This window comes from Pseudophryne corroboree, chromosome 2, assembly GCF_028390025.1.
Source record: "Pseudophryne corroboree isolate aPseCor3 chromosome 2, aPseCor3.hap2, whole genome shotgun sequence".
Taxonomy (NCBI): domain Eukaryota; kingdom Metazoa; phylum Chordata; class Amphibia; order Anura; family Myobatrachidae; genus Pseudophryne; species Pseudophryne corroboree.
Window position 1 is genome coordinate 61839966 of NC_086445.1, and position 26749 is coordinate 61866714.

The 26749-nt window shown below is 49.9% G+C and overlaps 1 protein-coding gene across 2 annotated transcripts in view; it reads left to right on the top strand.

Moving 5' to 3' along the window:
* Positions 1 to 26749, top strand: part of CCDC81 (coiled-coil domain containing 81) — a 112401-nt gene that overhangs the window by 18084 nt on the left and 67568 nt on the right. For both annotated transcript variants that reach the window (XM_063951371.1, XM_063951372.1), the window contains exons 7-8: positions 13647 to 13792; positions 20558 to 20675. In XM_063951371.1, coding sequence (XP_063807441.1) covers positions 13647 to 13792; positions 20558 to 20675 — 264 coding nt within the window. The remainder of the gene's footprint in view (positions 1 to 13646; positions 13793 to 20557; positions 20676 to 26749) is intronic.

Genomic DNA, 26749 nt, shown 5'->3' on the forward strand with positions numbered 1-26749 from the left:
TTGTCAGTGTAGATAATTTGCAAGTCGCCACTGTAGTTGTCGACAGGGCCGGTTGTAGACCTTGTGGCGCCCTGGGCGAAAGTTTCCTTTGGTGCCCCCCCCCCCTCCCCAACAGGGAAAACTAGGATTTTAATTACCTACCGGTAAATCCTTTTCTCGTAATTTGTAGAGGATTCTGTGCTTCCATTTAGTACCATGGGGTATAGAAAGGTCCACTAGGAGCCACGGCACTTTAAGAATTCAATAGTGTGGGCTGGCTCCTCCCTCTATGCCCCTCCTACCAGACTCAGTCTAGGATACTGTGCCCGAGGAGACAGACATACTTTGAGAGAAGGATAGATAAATATAGCACACACAAACAGAGGAAAGCCATGCTAACCCAACTTTAAACAGGAACAGCAACAGCTGAACCAACAATACTTAACCAAGTAACAGTGCAGGAAGAACGAAGCACCGGCCAGCGCCCAGTATCCTTTACGGACTACGAGAAAAGGATTTACCGGTAGGTAATTAAAATCCTATTTTCTCTTACGTCCTAGAGGATACTGGGGTTCCATTTAGTACCATGGGGATGTACCAAAACTCCCAAACTGGGTGGGAGAGTGCTGAGGTTCCTGCAGAACTGATTGACCAAACTGGAGGTCCTCAGAGGCCAAAGCGAACTTGTAGAACTTAGCAAACGTGTTTGAACCTGACCAAATAGCTGCTCGGCAGAGCTGTAAAGCCAAGACACCACGGGCAGCCGTCCAGGAAGAACCCACCGACCTAGTAGAGTGGGCCTGTACAGATTTTGGAACCGGCAACCCTGCCGTGGAATAAGCATGCTGGATAGTGAGCCTGATCCAGCGTGCAATTGTCTACTTTGAAGCATGACACCAAATTTGATTGAGATCATATAGGACGAACAGCGAGTCGGATTTCCTGTGACATGCTGTCCTCATTACGTATACCTTCAAAACCCTCACAACAGCCAAAGACATTGAAGTAGTGGAAGTGTCGGTGATAACCGGAACCACAATAGGTTGGTTGATGTGAAATGCAGACAAAACTTTCGGAAGAAATTTCTGACGAGTTCTGAGTTCAGCTCTGTCCTCATGGAAAACTAAATATGGGTTCTTGTGAGACAAAGCCCCCAGCTCCAACACACGTCTTGCTGAAGCCAAGGCCAACAGTGTGACGGTCTTCCACGTAAGATATTTTACGAACACCTCCTGTAATGGTTCAAGCCAGTCCGATTGGAGGAACTGCAGCACCAAATTGAGATCCCAAGGTGCCGTGGGAGGCACAAAGGGAGGTTGGATGCGCAGAACACCTTTCAAAAATGTCTGGACCTCAGGGAGAGAAGCCAATTGTTTTTGAAAGAAAATGGACAAGGCCGTAATCTGGACTTTTATGGAGTCCAGACGTAGGCCCTCATCCACACCTGCCTGCAGAAAAAGCAGGAAATGCCCCATTTAAAATTCCACCGCAGAATAAGTTCTGCTCTCACACCAAGAGACGTATTTCTTCCAAATACGGTGGTAATGTTTAGACGTTACCTCCTTCCTGGCTTCGATCATAGTCGGGATATCTTTGTCAGGGATCTCTCTTCTGGCTAGAATCAGCCGTTCAACTTCTATGCCGTCAAACATAGCCGCGGTAAGTCCTGATAGACGAACGGGCCCTCTTGCAGAAAATCCTTGCGAAGAGGTAGAGGCCACGGATCCTCGAGTAGCATCTCTAGAAGGTCCGCGTACCAGGTCCTTCTTGGCCAGTCCGGAGCAATGAGTATTGCTTGAACCTTTTCCCTTTTTATTCTTTTGAGAATTCTTGGGATCAGAGGAAGTGGAGGAAACACGTACGCCATCTGATAGACCCATGGAGTCGTCAGAGCATCCACTGCTACTGCCTGTGGGTCTCTCGACCACTTGAGCTTCTTTTTGAGACGAGAGGCCATCATGTCGATTTGTGAATATCCCCACCGACGTGTCAAGCACCTGAACATTTCTGGGTGAAGGCCCCACTCCCCCGTGTGCAGGTCGTGTCTGCTGAGGAAGTCTGCTTCCCAGTTGTCTACTCCCGGAATGAAGACCGCTGACAATGAAACAGGTTTTTTTTCTGCCCAGCGGAGAATTTTTGACACCTCTGACATGCTGCTCTGCTTTTCGTTCCGCCCTGTCGGTTTATGTACGTCACTGCCGTCACACTGTCCGACTGGACTTGAATAACCCGATCCTGAAGAAGATAAGAGGCCTGCAGAAGGGCGTTGTATATGGCCCTGAGTTCCAGAATGTTGATTGGGAGGATGACTTCCTGACTTGACCATCTCCCTTGAAACTGCAATCCCTGGGTGACTGCTCCCCAACCTCGGAGGCTTGCGTCAGTGGTTAACAGGATCCAGTCCTGAATTCCGAACCTCCGACCATCGACGAGGGGAGAGGTCTGTAGCCACCACAGAAGGGAGATTCTGGCTTTTGGCGACAGACGAATCCTCTGGTGCATGTGAAGATACGATCCAGACCATTTGTCCAACAGATCGAGGTGGAAGGGTCTTGCATGAAACCTTCCGTATTGAAGTGCCTCGTAAGAGGCCACCGTTTTCCCCAGAAGGCGAATGCATAGATGCACCGATATCCGGGTTGGCTTCAGGACATCCCGAACCATCGACTGGATTACCAATGCCTTTTCCAACGGAAAGAACACTTTCTGCGACTCTGTGTCCAGTATCATTCCCAGGAATGGGAGCCTCTGTATTGGCTCTAGGTGAGATTTCGGAAGGTTCAGCATCTACCCGTGATCCTGGAGTTTGGTTGAGAGGCCAATGCTGTTCATCAACCTCTCACTGGACGGCGCCTTTATCAGAAGATCGTCCAGGTACGGAATTATGTTCACTCCCTGCTTGCGGAGTATAAACTTCATCTCTGCCATCACTTTGGTGAACACCCTCGGTGCCGTAGAGAGACCAGATGGCAGGGCCTGGAACTGGTAGTGACAGTCCTGCAGTGCAAACCGTAGATAAGCCTGATGAGGCGGCCAGATCGTAATGTGAAGGTACGCATCCTTGATATCCAAAGACACTAGGAATTCCCCTTACTCCAAACCTGAGATCACCGCTCTCAGAGACTCCATCTTAAACTTGAACACTCTTAAGAACGGGTTCAAGGACTTGAGGTTCAAAATTGGTCATACCGAACCGTCCGGTTTCGATACTACAAACAAGTTGGAATAGTACCCCTTGTTCTGTAGATGAGGTGGAACTGGAACAATGACTTGAGTCTGTACCAGTTTTTGGATGGCCTGCTGTAAAGTTATACTTGCCTCTTGTGAAGCTGGTAAGCCTGATTTGAAGAATCTGTGAGGTGGGAGCTCTTGACCAGATGTGACTGAAGAATTTTAGTCGGGCTCCCACCTGACAGTCCTCCAGGCTTCGCGGTCCACCGTCATGCTGAAGGCTTTGAGGAAGCAGAGCCTGAGCTCTATTCCTGAACACCTGTAGTTGCTGGTTTGTGTGGTTTACTCCTTGCACCTCTGGAGGCCGTAGAAGCACCTCTGGATTTTCCCTTAACTTTGCTGTTTGAAAGGACTGTAAATTTGAAGGAAGATACGTAGACTTACCCGCAGTAGCTTTGGAGATCCATTTGTCTAGTTCGTCTCCAAACAAGGCCTCTCCTGTAAATGGTAAGCCTTCCACGCCTTTCCTGGACTCTGCATCAGCAGTCCACTGGCGTAGCCACAAGCCCCTGCGTGCTGACACAGCCATAGCGGTGGTGCGTGCATTAAGCAAACCAATCTCTTATATGGCTACCACCATAAAGTTCGCAGAGTCCTGTATATGCTGCGTGAGTAAAACAACATCCCCCCTAGACAAGGAATCTAACCCCTCAATTAGGTTACCAGACCATTTAGCAATGGCTTTTGTGATCCACACACATGTAATAGTGGGTCTCTGGGCCACCCCAGCAGCTGTGTACAATGATTTGAGTGTAGTCTCAATTTTACGATCAACCGTATCTTTTAGGGAGGCTGCACCAGGAACAGGCAATACAATTTTCCTTGACAGCCTAGAGACTGATGCGTCCACTATCGGTGGATTTTCCCATTTTTTCCTATACTCCAGAGGAGGGATTTTAAATTTCTTATCAGGATTAACCCATGGTTCTTCAAATAGGGTACTCAATTCCTTTGACGCCGGAAAAGTGACTGAGGACTTCTTTTTTACATTAAAATAAGATTCCTCACACTCCTCTGACACCTTATCAGGAATATGCAGAACATCTCTGATAGCCTCTATAAGAGCCTCTATTCCCTGTGACATAGTAGCATCCCCCTCCCCTCCAAATCCACCTCGCCATCCTCCATGTCGGACCCAACAGCGTCAGAGTCAGACTGCAGGATATGGGCCAGAGATCATATTATAAAATAAATGCAAAAAACTCTTCAGGAGCTTCCATAAGCATGACCGGCTCCTCCGGGCACATTTTCTAAACTGAGTCTGGTAAGAGGGGCATAGAGGGAGGAGCCAGCCCACACTATCAAATTCTTCAAGTGCCCATGGCTCCTAGTGGACCCTTCTATACCCCATGGTGCTAAATTAAACCCCAGTATCCTCAAGGACGCAAGAGAAACAGTGATAGTCGTGCCGTAGGAGCGCGGCAAACATTAGGGAAGGGGCATGGCCACAGTTATGCCACCTGTAGTTGTGCCCCCTGTAGCTGTGCCCTCAGTAGTTGTGCCCACTGTGGCTGTGCCCACAGTAGAGTTGTGCCCCCAGTAGAGCTGTGCCCCCTGTAGCTGTGCCCTCAGTAGTTGTGCCCACTGTGGCTGTGCCCACAGTAGAGTTGTGCCCCCAGTAGAGCTGTGCCCCCTGTAGTTTTGCCCCCAGTAGTTGTGCCCCCTATAGCTTTGCCCCCAGTAGTTTTGCCCACTGTAGCTGTGCCCTCAGTAGTTTTGCCCACTGTAGCTGTGCCCTCAGTAGCTGTGCCCCCTGTAGTTTTGCCCCTTGTAGCTTTGCCCCCTATAGCTGTGCCCTCAGTAGTTTAGCCTCCTGTAGTTTTGCCCCCTGTAGCTTTTCCCCCAGTAGTTGTGCCCCCTATAGCTTTGCCCCCAGTAGTTTTGCCCACTGTAGCTGTGCCCTCAGTAGTTTTGCCCACTGTAGCTGTGCCCTCAGTAGCTGTGCCCCCTGTAGTTTTGCCCCTTGTAGCTTTGCCCCCTATAGCTGTGCTCTCAGTAGTTTTGCCCCCTGTAGTTTTGCCCCCTGTAGCAGTGCCCTCAGTAGCTGTGACTCCTGTAGATGCCCCTGTAGTTATGCCCCTAGTAGCGCTGCTTACAAAAAAAATAAAAAAATACAAGCCCCGCTCCTGCTTCCCGACCGCTGCTGCTGCTGCCCTCCATCTCTGGCCGCCGCTCCTTGGATCTATGGGAGAGACGTCATGACATCTCTCCCATACCGCCGCACAGACACTAGAGGTCAATTATGACCTCTAGCGTCTGCGGCAGCTTCCACAATGCCGTTGGGTGCGTGGCATTAGTGGTGAGCGAGGCAGCATGTGGGAGATTCACTAGCGCACGCAGGAGGGGTTTCCGAGTCTCTGGAAACCCCCCTGTCCACTGAGCCATCACGGCGCTGATGATATATGGTGATATACAGTATATATATATATATTTCTCTGACGTCCTAGTGGATGCTGGGGACTCCGTCAGGACCATGGGGAATAGCGGCTCCGCAGGAGACAGGGCACAAAATTTAAAAGTTTGACCACTAGGTGGTGTGTACTGGCTCCTCCCCCTATGACCCTCCTCCAAGCCTCAGTTAGGTTTTTGTGCCCGTCCGAGCAGGGTGCAATCTAGGTGGCTCTCATAAAGAGCTGCTTAGAGTAAAAGTTTTGATAGTTTTATTATTTTCAGTGAGTCCTGCTGGCAACAGGCTCACTGCAACGAGGGACCTAGGGGAGAAGAAGTGAACTCACCTGCGTGCAGGATGGATTTGCTTCTTAGGCTACTGGACACTAGCTCCAGAGGGACGATCACAGGTACAGCCTGGATGGGTCACCGGAGCCGCGCCGCCGACCCCCTTGCAGATGCCGAAGTAAGAAGAGGTCCAGAAACCGGCGGCTGAAGGCTTTTCAGTCTTCATGAGGTAGCGCACAGCACTGCAGCTGTGCGCCATTGCGCTCAGGCACACTTCACACCGGCGGTCACTGAGGGTGCAGGGCGCTGGGGGGGGGCGCCCTGGGCAGCAATGTTAATACCTTTCTGGCTAAAAAGAATACATCACATATAGTCCATGAGGCTATATGGATGTATTTCACCCCTGCCAGGTCTCAGAAAAACCGGGAGAAGAGCCCGCCGGAATAGGGGGCGGGGCCTATCTCCTCAGCACACAGCGCCATTTTCCTACACAGCTCCGCTGCTAGGAAGGCTCCCAGGCTCTCCCCTGCACTGCACTACAGAAACAGGGTAAAAAACAGAGAGGGGGGGCATTTTTTGGCGATATTATATATATTTAAGCAGCTATAAGGAAACAACACTTATATAAGGTTGTTCCTATATAATTATAGCGCTTTGGTGTGTGCTGGCAAACTCTCCCTCTGTCTCCCCAAAGGGCTAGTGGGGTCCTGTCTTCTATCAGAGCATTCCCTGTGTGTCTGCTGTGTGTCGGTACGTGTGTGTCGACATGTATGAGGACGATGTTGGTGTGGAGGCGGAGCAATTGCCGGTAATGGTGATGTCACCCCCTAGGGAGTCGACACCGGAATGGATGGCTTTGTTTATGGAATTACGTGATAATGTCAGCACGCTGCAAAAGTCGGTTGACGACATGAGACGACCGGAAAACCAGTTAGTACCTGTACAGGCGTCTCAAACACCGTCAGGGGCTGTAAAACGCCCTTTGCCTCAGTCGGTCGACACAGACCCAGACACGGACACCGAATCTAGTGCCGACGGTGAAGAAACGAACGTATTTTCCAGTAGGGCCACACGTTATATGATCACGGCAATGAAGGAGGCTTTGCATATCTCTGATACTGCAAGTACCACAAAAAGGGGTATTATGTGGGGTCTGAAAAAACTACCTGTAGTCTTTCCTGAATCAGAGGAATTGAATGACGTGTGTGATGAAGCGTGGGTTACCCCTGATAAAAAACTGCTAATTTCAAAGAAGTTATTGGCGTTATACCCTTTCCCGCCAGAGGTTAGGGCGCGCTGGGAAACACCCCCTAGGGTGGACAAGGCGCTCACACGTTTATCCAAACAAGTGGCGTTACCGTCTCCTGATACGGCCGCCCTCAAGGATCCAGCTGATAGGAGGCTGGAAAATACTCTAAAAAGTATATACACACATACTGGTGTTATACTGCGACCAGCAATCGCCTCAGCCTGGATGTGCAGTGCTGGGGTGGCTTGGTCGGATTCCCTGACTGAAAATATTGATACCCTGGATAGGGACAGTATTTTATTGACTATAGAGCAATTAAAGGATGCATTCCTTTATATGCGAGATGCACAGAGGGATATCTGCACTCTGGCATCAAGAGTAAGTGCGATGTCCATATCTGCCAGAAGAAGTCTATGGACACGACAGTGGTCAGGCGATGCGGATTCCAAACGGCATATGGAAGTATTGCCGTATAAAGGGGAGGAATTATTTGGGGTCGGTCTATCGGATTTGGTAGCCACGGCAACAGCCGGGAAGTCCACCTTTTTACCTCAAGTCCCCTCCCAGCAGAAAAAGACGCAGTCTTTTCAGCCGCAGTCCTTTCGTTCATATAAGAACAAGCGAGCAAAAGGACATTCATATTTGCCCCGAGGCAAAGGAAAGGGTAAGAGACTGCAGCAAGCAGCCCCTTCCCAGGAGCAGAAGTCCTCCCCGGCTTCTGCAAAGGCCTCAGCATGACGCTGGGACCTTACAAGCGGACTCAGGGGCGGTGGGGGGTCGCCTCAAGAATTTCAGCGCACAGTGGGCTCACTCGCAGGTGGACCCCTGGATCCTGCAGGTAGTATCTCAGGGTTACAGGTTGGAATTCGAGAAGTCTCCCCCTCGCCGGTTCCTAAAATCTGCTTTGCCAACGTCTCCCTCAGACAGGGCGACGGTATTGGAAGCCATTCACAAGCTGTATTCTCAGCAGGTGATAATCAAGGTACCCCTTCTACAACAGGGAAAGGGGTATTACTCCACGCTATTTGTGGTACCGAAGCCGGACGGCTCGGTAAGACCTATTCTAAATCTGAAATCTCTGAACCTGTACATACAAAAATTCAAGTTCAAGATGGAGTCACTCAGAGCAGTGATAGCAAATCTGGAAGAAGGGGATTTTATGGTGTCCTTGGACATCAAGGATGCTTACCTTCATGTCCCAATTTGCCCTTCACACCAAGGGTACCTCAGGTTCGTGGTACAAAACTGTCATTATCAGTTTCAGACGCTGCCGTTTGGATTGTCCACGGCACCCAGGGTCTTTACCAAGGTAATGGCCGAAATGATGATCCTTCTTCGAAGAGAAGGCGTATTAATTATCCCTTACTTGGACGATCTCCTGATAAGGGCAAGATCCAGAGAACAGCTGGAGGTCGGAGTAACACTAACTCAAGTAGTGCTCCAACAGCACGGGTGGATTCTGAATTTTCCAAAATCCCAACTGATCCCGACGACACGTCTGCTGTTCCTAGGGATGATTCTGGACACTGTTCAGAAAAAGGTATTTCTTCCGGAGGAGAAAGCCAGGGAGTTATCCGAACTCGTCAGGAACCTCCTAAAACCAGGGACAGTGTCTGTGCATCAATGCACAAGAGTCCTGGGAAAAATGGTGGCTTCTTACGAAGCGATTCCATTCGGCAGATTCCATGCACGAATTTTTCAGTGGGATCTGCTAGACAAATGGTCCGGATCGCATCTGCAGATGCATCAGCGGATAAAATTGTCGACAAGGACAAGGGTCTCTCTGCTATGGTGGTTGCAGAGTGCTCATCTGTTAGAGGGCCGCAGATTCGGCATACAGAACTGGGTCCTAGTGACCACGGATGCCAGCCTGAGAGGCTGGGGAGCGGTCACACAAGGAAGAAACTTCCAGGGCGTGTGGTCAAGCCTGGAAACGTCTCTTCACATAAATATACTGGAACTAAGAGCAATCTACAATGCTCTAAGCCTGGCAAAACCTCTGCTTCAGGGTCAGCCGGTGTTGATCCAGTCGGACAACATCACGGCAGTCGCCCACGTAAACAGACAGGGCGGCACAAGAAGCAGGAGGGCAATGGCAGAAGCTGCAAGGATTCTTCGCTGGGCGGAAAATCATGTGATAGCACTGTCAGCAGTGTTCACCACATGATTGTAGTCCATTGGGAAAGACCAATGGTGGACATGATGGCGTCCCGCCTCAACAAAAAACTGGACAGGTATTGCGCCAGGTCAAGAGACCCTCAGGCAATAGCTGTGGACGCTCTGGTAACACCATGGGTGTACCAGTCAGTGTATGTGTTCCCTCTTCTGCCTCTCATACCCAAGGTACTGAGAATTATACGGCAAAGGGGAGTAAGAACGATACTAGTGGCTCCGGACTGGCCAAGAAGGACTTGGTACCTGGAACTTCAGGAGATGCTCACGGAAGATCCGTGGCCTCTACCTCTAAGAAGGGATCTGCTTCAGCAGAGACCGTGTCTATTCCAAGACTTACCGCGGCTGCGTTTGACGGCATGGCGGTTGAACGCCGGATCCTAAGGGAAAAAGGCATTCCGGAAGAGGTCATCCCTACCCTGGTCAAAGCCAGGAAGGAGGTGACTGCACAACATTATCACCGCATTTGGAGAAAATATGTTGCGTGGTGTGAGGCCAGGAAGGCCCCGACAGAGGAATTTCAACTGGGTCGATTCCTACATTTCCTGCAAACAGGATTATCTATGGGCCTCAAATTAGGGTCCATTAAGGTTCAAATTTCGGCCCTGTCGATTTTCTTCCAGAAAGAATTGGCTTCAGTTCCTGAAGTCCAGACTTTTGTAAAAGGAGTACTACATATACAGCCCCCGGTTGTGCCCCCAGTGGTACCGTGGGATCTCAATGTAGTTTTGGATTTTCTCAAATCCCATTGGTTTGAGCCACTCAAATCGGTAGATTTGAAATATCTTACATGGAAAGTAACCATGCTACTGGCCCTGGCTTCAGCCAGGAGAGTGTCGGAATTGGCGGCTTTATCGTATAAAAGCCCATATCTGATTTTCCATTCGGACAGGGCAGAATTGAGGACGCGTCCTCATTTTCTGCCTAAGGTGGTATCAGCGTTTCACCTGAACCAGCCTACTGTGGTGCCTGCGGCTACTAGCGATTTGGAGGATTCCAAGTTGCTGGACGTTGTCAGAGCATTGAAAATATATATTTCAAGGACGGCTGGAGTCAGAAAATCTGACTCGCTGTTTATACTGTATGCACCCAACAAGCTGGGTGCTCCTGCTTCTAAGCAGACGATTGCTCGTTGGATTTGTAGCACAATTCAACTGGCACATTCTGTGGCAGGCCTGCCACAGCCTAAATCTGTCAATGCCCACTCCACAAGGAAGGTGGGCTCATCTTGGGCGGCTGCCCGAGGGGTCTCGGCATTACAACTCTGCCGAGCAGCTACGTGGTCAGGGGAGAACACGTTTGTAAAATTCTACAAATTTGATACCCTGGCTAAGGAGGACCTGGAGTTCTCTCATTCGGTGCTGCAGAGTCATCCGCACTCTCCCGCCCGTTTGGGAGCTTTGGTATAATCCCCATGGTCCTGACGGAGTCCCCAGCATCCACTAGGACGTCAGAGAAAATAAGAATTTACTCACCGGTAATTCTATTTCTCGTAGTACGTAGTGGATGCTGGGCGCCCATCCCAAGTGCGGATTGTCTGCAATACTTGTACATAGTTATTGTTACAAAAAAATCGGGTTGTTTATTGTTGTGAGCCATCTTTTCAGAGGCTCCTACGTTATCATACTGTTAACTGGGTTCAGATCACAAGTTGTACGGTGTGATTGGTGTGGCTGGTATGAGTCTTACCCGGGATTCAAAATCCTTCCTTATTGTGTACGCTCGTCCGGGCACAGTATCCTAACTGAGGCTTGGAGGAGGGTCATAGGGGAGGAGCCAGTACACACCACCTAGTGGTCAAACTTTTAAATTTTGTGCCCTGTCTCCTGCGGAGCCGCTATTCCCCATGGTCCTGACGGAGTCCCCAGCATCCACTACGGACTACGAGAAATAGAATTACCGGTGAGTAAATTCTTATTTTTTTTTTAACTGTGGCGCAAGAAACTGCGCCGCCGAGCAAGCTCCGTGGTGCTCGGCGGCGTTACAGCAGCAGCAGCTCCTAGGCTGTAATTTGCATGGGCTGCTGCTGGGAGCGTGACCGCGGCGCTTCCGTTCAGCCCGCCGCCTGGCATCACTGTACGCGCCGGCTCCCGTCTAGAGGTGAGGCGGGGAGCTCGATGTCTATGGAGGGGAGGAGGTGCTGTCTGTCTGTCTGGGGAGGGGGGGGTGCTGTTTGTGAAGGTAAGGGGGTGCTGTCTGTGGAGGGGAGGAGGGGTACTGTCTGTGGTGGGGAGGAGGGGTGCTGTCTGTGGGAGGGGAGGAGGGGTACTGTCTGTGGTGGGGAGGAGGGGTGCTGTCTGTGGTGGGGAGAAGGGGTGCTGTCTGTGGTGGGGAGAAGGGGTGCTGTCTGTGGTGGGGAGGAGGGGTGCTGTCTGTGGTGGGGAGGAGGGGTGCTGTCTGTGGTGGGGAGGAAGGGTGCTGTTTGTGGTGGGGAGGAGGGGTGCTGTCTGTGGTGGGGAGGAGGGGTGCTGTCTGTGGTGGGGAGGAGGGGTGCTGTCTGTGGTGGGGAGGAGGGGTGCTGTCTGTGGTGGGGAGGAGCAGTGCTATTTGTGGTGGGGAGGAGGGGTGCTGTCTGTGGTGGGGAGAAGGGGTGCTGTCTGTGGTGGGGAGAAGGGGTACTGTCTGTGGTGGGGAGGAGGGGTGCTGTCTGTGGTGGGGAGGAGGGGTACTGTCTGTGGTGGGGAGAAGGGGTGCTGTCTGTGGTGGGGAGGAAGGGTGCTGTCTGTGGTGGGGGGGAGGGGTGCTGTCTGTGGTGGGGAGGAAGGGTGCTGTTTGTGGTGGGGAGGAGGTGTGCTGTCTGTGGTGGGGAGGAGGGGTGCTGTCTGTGGTGGGGAGGAAGGGTGCTGTTTGTGGTGGGGAGGAGGGGTGCTGTCTGTGAGGGGAGGGGGGTGCTGTATGTGGAGGGGGGAGGGTGCTGTCTGTCTATGGAGGGTGTTGGTTGCTGGGCACTATGCAGTCCCAGTGTGTGTTGGGGGAGCGGGAGGGAATGGGCACGACAACAGTCTGCAGTCCTAGTATGTGTCCCCATTTTGGTAATACACATACTGTGGGTGGAAGTTATATATATAAAATCTCTCTATCTATCACACATGCGGAAACCCCCCATCCCAAATCCTGCGTTTGCCCCTGAGATTCAGGCAGCAGCGCCCCGGGCAAAAAGCCTGCTTGCCCGTGGCAAGAGCCGCTCCTGGTTGTCATCACTCTGTTTGGCAACATTTTGTACCTGTCAACATTATGGTGTCCATATAATGACTGGCGAGATGGTAACAAAACAACCACTGAAGGAGCTTGATGTGATATCTTAAATTAATACCCACATTGTAGACAAGCAGTTAATATGGGAAATAAACAATGTGCAGATATAGGGGTAATTCTGAGTTGATCGCAGCATCAAATTTGTGAGCAGTTGGGCAAAACCATGGCCCTCATTCCGAGTTGTTCGCTCGCAAGCTGCTTTTAGCAGCTTTGCACACGCTAAGCCGCCGCCTACTGGGAGTGAATCTTAGCTTATCAAAATTGCGAACAAAAGATTCACAATATTGCGATAAGACATCTCTGTGCAGTTTCTGAGTAGCTCGAGACTTACTCTTCCAGTGCGATCAGCTCAGTGCTTGTCGTTCCTGGTTTGACGTCACAAACACACCCAGCGTTCGCCCAGACACTCCTCCGTTTCTCCAGCCACTCCCGCGTTTTTCCCAGAAACGGTAGCGTTTTTTCACACACTCCCATAAAACGGCCAGTTTCCGCCCAGAAACACCCACTTCCTGTCAATCACATTACGATCACCAGAACGAAGAAAAAACCTCGTAATGCCGTGAGTAAAATACCTAACTGCATAGCAAATTTACTTGGCGCAGTCGCAGTATGAACATTGTGCATGCGCAATAAGCGGAAAATCGCTGCGATGCAAAGAAAATTACCGAGCGAACAACTCGGAATGACCACCCATGTGCAGTGCAGGAGGGGCAGATGTAACATGTGCAGAGAGAGTTCGATTTGGGTGGGGCGTGTTAAAACTGAAATCTAAATTGCAGTGTAAAAGTAAAGCAGCCAGTATTTACCCTGCACAGAAACAAAATAACCCACCCAAATCTAACTCTCTCTGCAAATGTTATATCTGCCCCCCCTGCAGTGCACATGGTTTTGCCCAATTGCTAACAAACTTGCTGCTGCGATCAACTCAGAATTACCCCCATAGTGCTATGAATAACATATGCTTATACATTTGCTGGTTTATTGACCGTCCTGAGAGAGATGAAGCAGAATAAGCTTGGCCTATGAAGCGGACAGTACTACCATTGTGTGCAGCTAAGGAAACGTTTCTATGTTTATGTATCAGGATTGAACTGAAAGCAACAGACAATGGAACAGCTATGGAGACAATTCCAGAGGAGACTAGAGACATGGAGAGTGGGGAGGAGCCCAAGTTATCTCAACCAATAGAAAACGAACACGAGGCAGAGGAGCCAATCACCGGCAGAAGAGGTAATCCATAGTTATGAGTGACTGAATAATGCCGGGTTTAATGTGTTTTGTTGTAGGATTTATTTTGTTGCTGTGCAACTTGGTTCATCTTTGTACAATATTTCATGGGCAGAGGTGGAACTATTATAAATAGCTGTTTTCATGCAGGATATATAAAAAATAAAAAATGATAAAAAAAATAAGTAATTATAAATTAATAAATTATATATGAACCCCATCCAGGTGGCTGTGCCAGGCACTTTCTCTTATGCCGCTCAGCCAATCACTGATTGCCTAATAGACAGGGACACTATTATAGTACAACAGCGGCACAACATATTTATTCTAATGCAACAGGCTGACAATGGCCATCATTCCGAGTTGATCGCTCGCTAGCTGCTTTTAGCAGCAGTGCAAACGCTAAGCCACCGCCCTCTGGGAGTGTATTTTAGCTTATCAGAAGTGCAAATGAAAGGTTAGCAGAATTGCTCGAAAATATTTCCCTGCCGTTTCTGAGTAGCTCCAGACCTACTCCTAGATTGCGATCACTGCAGACTGTTTGGTTCCTGGTTTGACGTCACAAACACGCCCTGCGTTCGGCCAGCCACTCCCCCGTTTCCCCAGCCACTCCTGCATTTTTATTAGGCACGCCTGCGTTTTTCAGCACACTCCCTGAAAACGCTGAGTTGCCGCCCAGAAACACTCACTTCCTGTCAATCACACTACGAACACTCGAGCGACTGAAAAACGTCGCTCGAGCTTGTGTAAAACTGCATAGTTTTGTGTGAAAGTACTTCGCGCGTGCGCGCTGCGTACCATACGCATGCGCAGAACAGCCGATTTTTAGCCTGATCGCTACACTGGGAAAAACGGCAGCGAGCGAACAACTCGGAATGAGGGCCAATGTACTTATTATAATACACCAGTGGATGCTGTGTATTTATTATAATACAACAGGAGACACAATGTATGTATTATAATACAATAGTTTATACTATGTATTTATTATAATACAACAGGGGACACTATATTATAACATAACACGCATACTTGCCTACTCTCCTGGAATGGCTGGGAGGCTCCCGAAAATCGGGTGACCATCCCAGCCCCCTGGAAGAGCAGACAAGTCTCCCGATTTTCCTGTCCCCCCCCCCCTGCCTGGCCGCCCACTTTGAGAATCCCGTCATCATAGTCACGCCCCCTGCTGTATAATGCCGGTTATATCGGCATTAGAGTGGAGGGCGTGGCTTAAATGCTGTGACGATGTAACCCCGCCCTCATACCAATTCCACCCCGCCTTTGCCACACCCTGTTATGCCTCCGCCCCGCCCCCTCTTCTCGTCATTGTCTTGCCCCGCCCCTCCGCTGAGCCGCCCTGGCTGATCTCTCCCGGAGAGAGCTGCCAGGAAGTAGGTAAGCATGCATAACAGGCATTACAGTTATTAGAATATTATAAATATAAAGCACAGGACCTTTTTCTAATGGGTGCACTAGTAGTTATATACCCTGGTATCCATTTACCAGGGATATCAAGAGAATCTTACTGGGCCAAGCCCCTCTATGTGAGGGGACCCAATCGTTTGTTCACGCCCAGTAGCGGATCTTGCCACGGGCAAGCAGGACTTTTGCCCGGGGCGCCGCCTTCCGGAGGGCGCCGCACCGTGGCAAGATCCGCCACTGCTGCCCGCTGTGTCCCCCGTCCGCCTCCGCTGTCCGGCCCGCTGTGTCCCCGCCTCCTGTGAAGGGAACTAGACGCTACGCGTCTAGTTTCCCTTCGTGGAGAGTACCTTTGCTGAGCGGTGCGCGATGACGTCATCGTGCACCGCTCAGCATTCAAGCGGCGCTAGTAATGTACAGGGGGCGTAACTGACCACGCCCCCTGTATTAGACCACGCCCCGTTTCCTGCCCGGGGCGCAGAGCGGCCTTGAACGGCCCTGTTCACGCCTTCTCCCTAGAGGCCCAATGCTGGGCTTTTAGAAGGTTGTAGGGGAACATCAGATGTTTGAGTTTTCAGCGGGCAAACTGTAGGACAGGTAATTCGGTATCCGTTTGGATGGTTGACCATGTTATGGTCGACAGTCATTAGGTCGACCACTATTGGTTGACTTTGACATGGTCGACATGGACACATGGTCGACACCTGAAAATGGTCGACACCTGGACGGTCGACACATGAAAAGGTCGACATGAGTTTTTCACATTTTTATTCTTTGGGGAACTTTTCCATACTTTACGATCCACGTGGACTACGTGCCGAGCGCAGTGAGCCACCTTGCCCGAAGCATGGCGAGCGAACGCCGTGCACTAATTGGGGTTCCCAATCACTGTACGGAGAAAACGACACCAAAAAAAAGTAAAAAACTCACGTCGACCTTTTCATGTGTCGACCATTTTCATGTGTCGACCATTTGTCCATGTCGACCATGCCAATGTTGACCAATAGTGGTCGACCTAATGACTGTAGACCAGGCTTTTTCAACCAGTGAGCCGTGGCACACTAGTGTGCCGCGACCAGTTGCAAGGTGTGCCACCGAGCCAGAGCAGTTTCCTGCACCTTCAGAGTGAACTGTTGGCCTGGGCTCTTCTTAGAGGATCAGTCGTGCTCCGGCTGTGACCTATGCCTTGAAAATGATGTGATATCATAGGTCACAGCCGCCGCATCTCACCACCCAGCCAGCCCACCCGCCTGCATACACATCTTCCAGTTCCCGCCTGCATACACATCTTCCAGTTCCCGCCTGCATACACAGCTTTCCTTGCCCACTCACATCCACACCTGCCCGACCACCTGCTGTTCAGTATTCGCAGCACTCCACTATGAACAAACCCCGCCACTGAGGAACAGGCGTAGGAGGACAGCTGATAATAATATTTGTTATTTTATTTCTCATGTGGGGAACAATAGGATTTCAATAGAATTTATGTGGGGAGAATAAGGATCTATGGGGGGAGCAACATGATTTATGTGGGGAGCAATGTGATTGTTTTTTCTGTGTAGGCCAATGTATGTGTGGATTTTTTTATTTTTTTTTACTGTGAGGGCCAATGTCTGTGTTTTGTTTTTTTCTTTGGGGAACTGATGGTGTGCCTTGGCAATTTTAAAATATTGTTTGGTGTGCCGCGAGTAAAAAAAGGTTGAAAATCACTGCTGTAGACCATAACATGGTCGACCATTCATACCGGAACCAGGTAATTCTGCATTGGGAACTTAACACTGCATTACAGTCTTCAAAATAAAAACACACTTTAGAAAATCTTCCCCCACATGTGGCTATCGGTGGTCATTCCGAGTTGATCGCAGCCAGCAACTTTTTGCTGCTGCTGCGATCAATAGTCCACGCCTATGGGGGAGTGTATTTTAGTTTAGCAGGGCTGCGATCGCTTGTGCAGCCCTGCTAAGCTAAAAAAATTTCAAGCAGAGGAAGACTAGGCCTATACCTACCTAGAAAAAAGCAGAATTGCAGCGCACAGAAAAAGCATCTATCAATAAATAAAAAAGTTTTTTTATTTGGTTAAAACAATTTATTATAACCTTAGAACAAGTATATGGACTTTAAAACACATCACCATCTAATAAAATTGCCTGCATTAAATAATCCAACAATTTTATCCTGTAATCTACAGCCAAACATATAATAAAATGCAGGAAAAGCTCTGTTTACATATCCAACGCTACCTTGTAGCTAATCTTCAACAATGTATCAACAATGTTACTTTCATGGAACTACTGCCAGTATAATAGGCCCTACACACTTGCCGATTTTCTGAAAGATATGAACGATCTCGTTCATAAATGAACGAGAACTCGTTCATATCTTTCAGTGTGGAGGCTCCAGCGATGAACGATGTGCGGCCCCGCGCTCGTTCATCGCTGGTCTCCCGTCGGCTGTGCATGCAGGCCAATATGGACGATCTCGTCCATATTTGCCTGCACTTCAATGCAGCCGGGTGACGGGGGAAGTGAAGAAACTTCACTCCCCCCGTCACTGCCCCCCCGCCGCCGGGTCGCTCGTCGGCCGTATCGGCCATCGGGCACCTCGGCGGCGCATCGGGATATGTGTAGGGCCCCTAACATACAAATCAATTAAACTACATTCAGATGCACATAAATAGGTCAATGGACTTCCCTCTGATGAGATTCTTGACGACCAGAGAGTTAAGGACACTCAATTCCTATATTTGTAAGTCCAGTCTCCACAATTGTATATAGTCAGCTGGCCAGCTATTTTAAATATCACTGATGCAGTAATGAGCGGTGTGTGACGTCAGCTCCGGCTCCGATCAGCCTGATGTGATCGCACTGTGGGAGTAAGTCCTGGGCTCCGCAGAGACTGCAGTGGATTTTTGCAGTTCTGCGTACACATGGGATCGGACACTTGCACAGCAAATTTACACTGTCCCCGGAGGCGGCGACTATATGAACGTAGGACAGCAAAGTTTGCAGCCCAGCGATCAGGCTTGAATCACCCCCATTACTGGGGGAGAGATCCTTCTCATCCCTCTCCCGAACATTCTACTATGTGTAGCCCACAGGCTACAGTGGCTAAGTCCATCTACAGGTGGCGCAACCTATCCCTGCCAAGCTATGGAAAGCCATGCGGCTTGCGCAATGAAAAATGTCCAATATCTGCTGCAGTCCTCCTTCATACAGTCTGGCGATGCTTCATTTTTCTTGGTGTCCTGCAAACTTCTTTTGATAAATACGCCTTATTACGTCTTCTAAGGGAATAATACAGATGGGATACGGCCGTTAGGTCGACACAGCTTAGGTCGACATGTACTAGGTCGATAGGTCAAAAGGTCGACATGAGTTTTTCCCATTTTTTTCCTTAATTTTTTGGACTTTTTCATACTTGATGATCCACGTGGACTACAATTGGGAACGGTAACATGTGCCGAGCGCAGCGGTAGTGGAGCGAGGCACCTTGCCCGAAGCATGGCGAGCGAAGCGAGTCATGCGAGGGGACACGGTGCACTAATTGGGGTTCCCCATCACTTTACGAAGAAAACGACACCAAAGTCCAAAAACCCATGTCGAACTTTTGACCTGTCGACCTAGTACATGTCGACCCAATGACCATGTCGACCTATTGTCCCTGTCGACCTAATGCATGTCGACCTTCCATGGTCGACCCAATGCCTGTCGACCTAAGTTGAGTCGACCCAACGACCCATACCCATCCAGATTTACCGCGTCTTGAGAGTTTATCTTTTCAAAAATATTGGAAAACAATGGCCTATAGCTTGTGTAAAACAATTAAGGGGGTTATTCAGATCTGATCGCTGGGCTGCTAAAATTGTTGTCCTGCGTTCATATAGTTGCCGCCCAAGGGGAGTGTATATTCACCGTGCTAGTGTGCGACCGCATGTGTACGCCGTGCTGCTAAACCCCCCCTCAGTCAGCGAACATCTGCAAATCTGTTCGCATCTCACTCACCCTTGAATGATTTTACCAGTGTGTGCAGTGTGTGCGTAGCTTAGGACTTACTCCTACAGTGCGATGAGAACAGGCTGATCGGGGCCGGAGCTGACCTCAGACACCCTCCCTGATAACGCTTGGGAACGCCTGCGTTTTCCCTGACACTCCCAGAAAACGGCCAGCTACCACCCACAAACGTCCTCCTCCTGTCAATCACCTTGCGACTGGCTGTACGATTACATTTTTCGCACCAGCCTGTCGCTGTTTGGCGATGCCTGTTGTTTGCCGACGCGAGTGCGCATTGCGGTGCATACGCAATCTATCGCTGATCGCTCGCTGAGCAAAAAAGCACAGCAGCGATCAGGTCTGAATCTGGGTCTATGGAGAACTAACACTCTCATATTTGTCAAAAGCACTTTCTAGAGCAGGGGTTCTCAAACTCGGTCCTCAGGACCCCACACAGTGCATGTTTTGCAGGTAACCCAGCAAGTGCATAGGTGTATTAATTACTCACAGACACATTTTAAAAGGTCCACAGGTGGAGCTAATTATTTCACTTGCGATTCTGTGAGGAGACCTGCAAAACATGCACTGTGTGGGGTCCTGAGGACCGAGTTTGAGAACCTGTGTTCTAGAGTTAAAGTAAAAACATTTTGCAAGTTTTCCACAATTTGATGACTGTCTTCTCCTGGGGGCGTTGTATAGGTTTAGAATTGCCCCCCCCCAGCCCCCCCCATAACAACCAATCAGATTCTAGCTATCATTTCTCTATTGCATTATAGAAAATGATAATATGACTGGTTGCTATGGACTACAGTCACTATTCATTTCTAGAAACTTTAGTAAATCTACCTGAGTAGTTTTCCATATCTTGTTTCATTTGTGTGTATAAATAATATATGATGTTGCTGCAATAAATCCATTTTGTGACTCTTCTCCGTTCACCCTAAATCCCATATACACCGTGTGTCCCCAGGGCCATCTTAACGTATAAGCACACTGGGCAGCTGCCCAGGGCCCCACAATTCTAGGGGCCTCCGAGCATTGGCGGGTGGTGGTCACACAATCATAGTGGCCAGGCAGCATTCTCTACTTGTCTCCCAGCCGGCAGCCAGACAGTGAATGGCTATCAGCATACTGATTGGTGGATGGCTGGAGATATCCACCAATCAGAGTGTTGACAGCCATTCACTGTATATAAGCATGTGGAGAGACCTTGCAGGAGGGACATGTTTTTTGATTGGTTCCCGTGAATGTGTATGCATGGGCCCAAGGCCTGCAGTGCTGTTAAGGCAGCCCAGAGTGTCCTATCTCTATAATAGTGTGGAGGGCATTTTCTAGGTATTTTCTTTATTTGATTTTGCAGAAAACTCACCAACTAAGCGCTTGCTGAACAGACAGGCTATGGTGCCGGCACGAGTTACCGGGATCAGCCTGAGTGATGATCTGGAGAAACTGATTAAGCCAAAGACCGCTCCGGAAAGGTGAGAGGGCTCCCAGTGTTACGTGGTACCAGATGTTTGATTGGGGTGTGGTATGGTTTGCCGGCGGTCGGGGTCCTGGCGACCAGCATACCAGCGCCGGAATCCCGACCGACGGCATACCGACAGCTGAGCGAGCGCAAATGAGCCCCATGCGGGCTCGTTGTGCTCGCCACGCTGCGGGCACGGTGGCGCACTAAACGCGCCACGCTATCTATTCTCCCTCCAGGGGAGTTGTGGACCCCCAAGGTGGAGAAAAGATGTCGGTATTCAGGCGTCGGTATGGTGGTCGCCGGCAGCCTGAAGACCACTCGTTTAATTGGTAGTGCAGTTTGCCAGAAGCCAATGTGGTGCATTAAATTCTCCCACTCACACGCCAATGGAATGATCCATATACACAGCAAAATCCATTTTATTTTTATTTATTTTTTTGAAATCCCAGTATCGGGGCCGGTGGAAGGTTTCTAGGCGCACTAGGCAAAGCTTTGGCCTTCCGTCTTCTCCAGTTGTACACTGAGACTAATAACTCTTCCCTCTCCTAGAAGGATGTCGAGGCTGCAGGCCAGATACAGTACTTTACTCAAGCTCCACTCCAGGGGCAGACACAGGATGTTTGGACTATGGTTCCAAATATTAGATTTTGGAGCAAAAAAACAAAACTTGTTGCAATAAGCCGGCAACAGTAAGGGTGTGTACACACGGTGACATATTTTCTTTCGATTTTGACTATATAGTCAAAATCGCAAGAAAAGATAGTGCAGATCGAAAGGTGAAAGTCACCTTGCGATCCCGATGCGCGGTCCCGCCAGGTCGGCATCGCAAGAAAAGATAGACTGTGCAGGCAAGTCAATCCTTGCTAGATCGGTGTACTATCTAGTTCATCTCACATGTCAATGACATCTCACATAAGCCAAAATCGTAAGCACACATAGGGGGTGATTCCGAGTTGTTCGCTCGCTAGCTGATTTTAGCAGCATTGCACATGCTAGGCCGCCGCCCTCTGGGAGTGTATCTTAGCTTAGCAGAATTGCGAACGAAAGATTAGCAGAATTGCGAACAGAAAATTCTTAGCAGTTTCTGAGTAGCTCGAGACTTACTCCTACACTGCGATCAGCTCAGGCCGTTTTGTTCCTGGTTTGACGTCACAAACACACCCAGCGTTCGGACAGCCACTCCCCCGTTTCTCCAGACACTCCCGCGTTTTTTCCTGGCACGCCTGCGTTTTTCCGCACACTCCCAGAAACACCCACTTCCTGTCAATCACACTCCGATCACTTCAACGATGAAAATTCTTCGTTCTGCCGTGAGTAAATCTACTAAGTTTTGAGCTAAAATACTTAGCGCATGCGCACTGCGTACCATGCGCATGCGCATTTTCGCATTAATCGGCAATGAGCGAACAACTCGGAATGACCCCCATAGTCCATATCTCAAGAAAAGTTAGTCAAAATCGGTGGTGCTGGGCTCCGGGGAGTTCAAGGGAAATCGCAAGTGAAAATCGGGCATAGCAAGAATCTCACCGTGTGTACACACCCTAAAACATAATACAGAGCGTATTTCAGGAGCAAAGAATGAAGGGTTGGTGGTAACGCAGGAGGCTGCTCATTGTAGTGATGTTTTTACAGTGTCGGACAGGGGCATGAAGGGACCACCAGGTAATGTAGTGGAAGGGACCCAAGATTAAGGGGCGTAGTCAGCTACCAATGGGGGTGTGGCCATTCACCACAGAGGGGCTTGGCCAACCAGTACAGAGGACATGCGAAGAACAGGGCCCCTTTATAAAGGAGGGGACACAGGTGTGTCAGGACCACCCACTTTGATAGGAGGGCTAATCTTGGTGTAGTTTCCATAGAAACAAACCAAGCACCCAAGCTCATCCATGATCCCGTTCCACTCCACTAGAGGAGCGAGTGGGGCCCTCCGGGCATTTCCCCTCTACACCTCTGGGCCAGCCCGGCCCTATGTTTGCACTGGTTCCGTCATTTCTGCGAGTTCCAAACAACCCACAATGTATGTGCATAACCATTTTAGGAGGGTTGTTGAAAAGGCAAGGGGCCAAGACAGGGGCGGATTGGGAAACAAAAGTGGCCCTGGAAAAAATTCTAAAAGTGGCCTCATGTGGGCGGCACCAAATCAACTGTAGGCGGGGCCAATACCAAAGTAGGTCGGATTAATACTTGAAAATGTAATGTACATGGAGTTACACCAACAAAAGTCAAATAACGTTAATTGTAGCCACAGTTCGATTTTAACGTTTCGGAACTTAGCGTGTCTCACCTGTCAGGAGGTACTGGGGACTTGGGGATCAGAGTTCAGGAGCCAGAGCAATCCACCAACGAATATATAAAACTGCATATTAGGCATGTGGAGCTTGAGCAGGGACCAGCTGCTTGAAGGTTGATATCTCTGGTTCTGGGCATAGTAGAGAAAAGCTGCCAGTGTCTACCGAAAGTGGAGAGTCCCAGCTTTTGAAATATACCCACAGAAAAACTCTTAAGTAATACAGAGCCTGAGATATCTGGCTGGGAAGAGCAATTAACAGGCTTGGATGGGGACCACTGCTTTGAAGTCAGATATCTCTGGCTCCCTATGGCCGATTTTCAAAAATCTGGTACCCCTGGAAAGAGGGGACCCTCAGCTATCAGCCTATGGCTCTTATACTCCTGGGGCCCTTGGGCAAGAGCCCATTGAGTCCATACAAAAAGACGGCCCTGAAGACACGACGCATGCTCTTGCTGTCTAGAAGGAGCTGGTTTCTATGTTTGGTCTTTTGAGGGTCATATATAATTAATAATGTACCAACAAAAACACAACAATGACAAATGTTCCCTTAATGGTTTTAAATGTTTCACTGTATTATCTAAGTTTTATTCAAAAGTATTGAGTGTCAGCGATGTAGAGAAGGTCAGCGGGGAATGGAGGATTAATGATACAGGAGGATTTTGTGTCTGTCACAGAATTTCCTCTCAATGTGAAATGGAAATCGAGCTCTGTGTGGTTACATGCCGCACTCCGAGCTCTGTGTGATTACATGCCGTACTCCGAGCTCTGAGTGGTTACATGCCGTACTCCGAGCTCTGTGTGGTCACATGCCGTACTCCGAGCTCTGTGTGATTACATGCCGTACTCCGAGCTCTGTGTGATTACATGCCGTACTATGAGCTCTGTGTGGTTACATGCCGTACTCCGAGCTCTGTGTGGTTACATGCCGTACTCCGAGCTCTGTGTGGTTACATGCCGTACTCCGAGCTCTGTGTGATTACATGCCGTATTATGAGCTCTGTGTGATTACATGCCGTACTCCGAGCTCTGTGTGGTTACATGCCGTACTATGAGCTCTGTGTGGTAACATGCCGTACTCCGAGCTCTGCGTGGTTACATGCCGTACTCCGAGCTCTGTGTGGTAACATGCCGTACTCCGAGCTCTGTGTGGTTACATGCCGTATTATGAGCTCTGTGTGGTTACATGCCGTACTCCGAGCTCTGTGTGATTACATGCCGTACTCCGAGCTCTGTGTGGTTACATGCCGTACTCCGAGCTCTGTGTGGTTACATGCCGTACTCCGAGCTCTGTGTGGTTACATGCCGTACTCCGAGCTCTGTGTGATTACATGCCGTACTCCGAGCTCTGTGTGGTTACATGCCGTACTCAGAGCCCTGTGTGGTTACATGCCGTACTCCGAGCTCTGTGTGGTTACATGCCGTACTCCGAGCTCTGTGTGGTTACATGCCGTACTCCGAGCTCTGTGTGGTTACATGCCGTACTATGAGCTCTGTGTGGTTACATGCCGTACTCCGAGCTCTGTGTGGTTACATGCCGTACTCCGAGCTCTGTGTGATTACATGCCGTATTATGAGCTCTGTGTGATTACATGCCGTACTCCGAGCTCTGTGTGGTTACATGCCGTACTCCGAGCTCTGTGTGGTTACATGCCGTACTATGAGCTCTGTGTGGTTACATGCCGTACTCCGAGCTCTGTGTGGTTACATGCCGTACTCCGAGCTCTGTGTGATTACATGCCGTATTATGAGCTCTGTGTGATTACATGCCGTACTCCGAGCTCTGTGTGGTTACATGCCGTACTCCGAGCTCTGTGTGATTACATGCCGTACTCCGAGCTCTGTGTGGTTACATGCCGTACTCCGAGCTCTGTGTGGTTACATGCCGTACTATGAGCTCTGTGTGGTTACATGCCGTACTATGAGCTCTGTGTGGTTACATGCCGTACTCCGAGCTCTGTGTGGTTACATGCCGTACTCCGAGCTCTGTGTGATTACATGCCGTATTATGAGCTCTGTGTGATTACATGCCGTACTCCGAGCTCTGTGTGGTTACATGCCGTACTCCGAGCTCTGTGTGATTACATGCCGTACTCCGAGCTCTGTGTGGTTACATGCCGTACTCCGAGCTCTGTGTGGTTACATGCCGTACTATGAGCTCTGTGTGGTTACATGCCGTACTCCGAGCTCTGTGTGATTACATGCCGTACTCCGAGCTCTGTGTGGTTACATGCCGTACTCCGAGCTCTGTGTGGTTACATGCCGTACTCCGAGCCCTGTGTGGTTACATGCCGTACTCCGAGCTCTGTGTGATTACATGCCGTACTTCGAACTCTGTGTGGTTACATGCCGTACTCCGAGTTCTGTGTGATTACATGCCGTACTCCGAGCTCTGTGTGATTACATGCCGTACTCCGAGCCCTGTGTGGTTACATGCCGTACTCCGAGCCCTGTGTGGTTACATGCCGTACTCCGAGCTCTGTGTGATTACATGCCGTACTCCGAGCCCTGTGTGGTTACATGCCGTACTCCGAGCTCTGTGTGATTACATGCCATACTATGAGCTCTGTGTGGTTACATGCCGTACTCCGAGCTCTGTGTGGTTACATGCCGTACTATGAGCTCTGTGTGGTTACATGCTGTACTCCGAGCTCTGTGTGATTACATGCCGTACTCCGAGCTCTGTGTGATTACATGCCGTACTCCGAGCTCTGTGTGGTTACATGCCGTACTCCGAGCTCTGTGTGGTTACATGCCGTACTCCGAGCCCTGTGTGGTTACATGCCGTACTCCGAGCTCTGTGTGATTACATGCCGTACTCCGAGCTCTGTGTGGTTACATGCCGTACTCCGAGCTCTGTGTGATTACATGCCGTACTCCGAGCCCTGTGTGGTTACATGCCGTACTCCGAGCTCTGTGTGATTACATGCCATACTATGAGCTCTGTGTGATTACATGCCATACTATGAGCTCTGTGTGGTTACATGCCGTACTCCGAGCTCTGTGTGGTTACATGCCGTACTATGAGCTCTGTGTGGTTACATGCCGTACTCAGAGCTCTGTGTGGTTACATGCCGTACTATGAGCTCTGTGTGGTTACATGCCGTACTCCGAGCTCTGTGTGATTACATGCCGTACTCCGAGCTCTGTGTGGTTACATGCCATACTCCGAGCTCTGTGTGATTACATGCCGTACTATGAGCTCTGTGTGATTACATGCCGTACTCCGAACCCTGTGTGGTTACATGCCGTACTCCGAGCCCTGTGTGGTTACATGCCGTACTCCGAGCTCTGTGTGATCACATGCCGTACTCCGAGCTCTGTGTGGTTACATGCCGTACTCCGAGCTCTGTGTGATTACATGCCGTACTCCGAGCCCTGTGTGGTTACATGCCGTACTCCGAGCCCTGTGTGGTTACATGCCGTACTCCGAGCCCTGTGTGATTACATGCCGTACTCCGAGCTCTGTGTGGTTACATGCCGTACTCCGAGCTCTGTGTGATTACATGCCATTCTATGAGCTCTGTGTGGTTACATGCCGTACTCCGAGCTCTGTGTGATTACATGCCGTACTATGAGCTCTGTGTGGTTACATGCCGAGCTCTGTGTGGTTACATGCCGTACTCAGAGCTCTGTGTGATTACATGCCGTACTATGAGCTCTGTGTGGTTACATGCCGTACTCCGAGCTCTGTGTGGTTACATGCCGTACTATGAGCTCTGTGTGGTTACATGCCGTACTCCGAGCTCTGTGTGGTTACATGCCATACTATGAGCTCTGTGTGGTTACATGCCGTA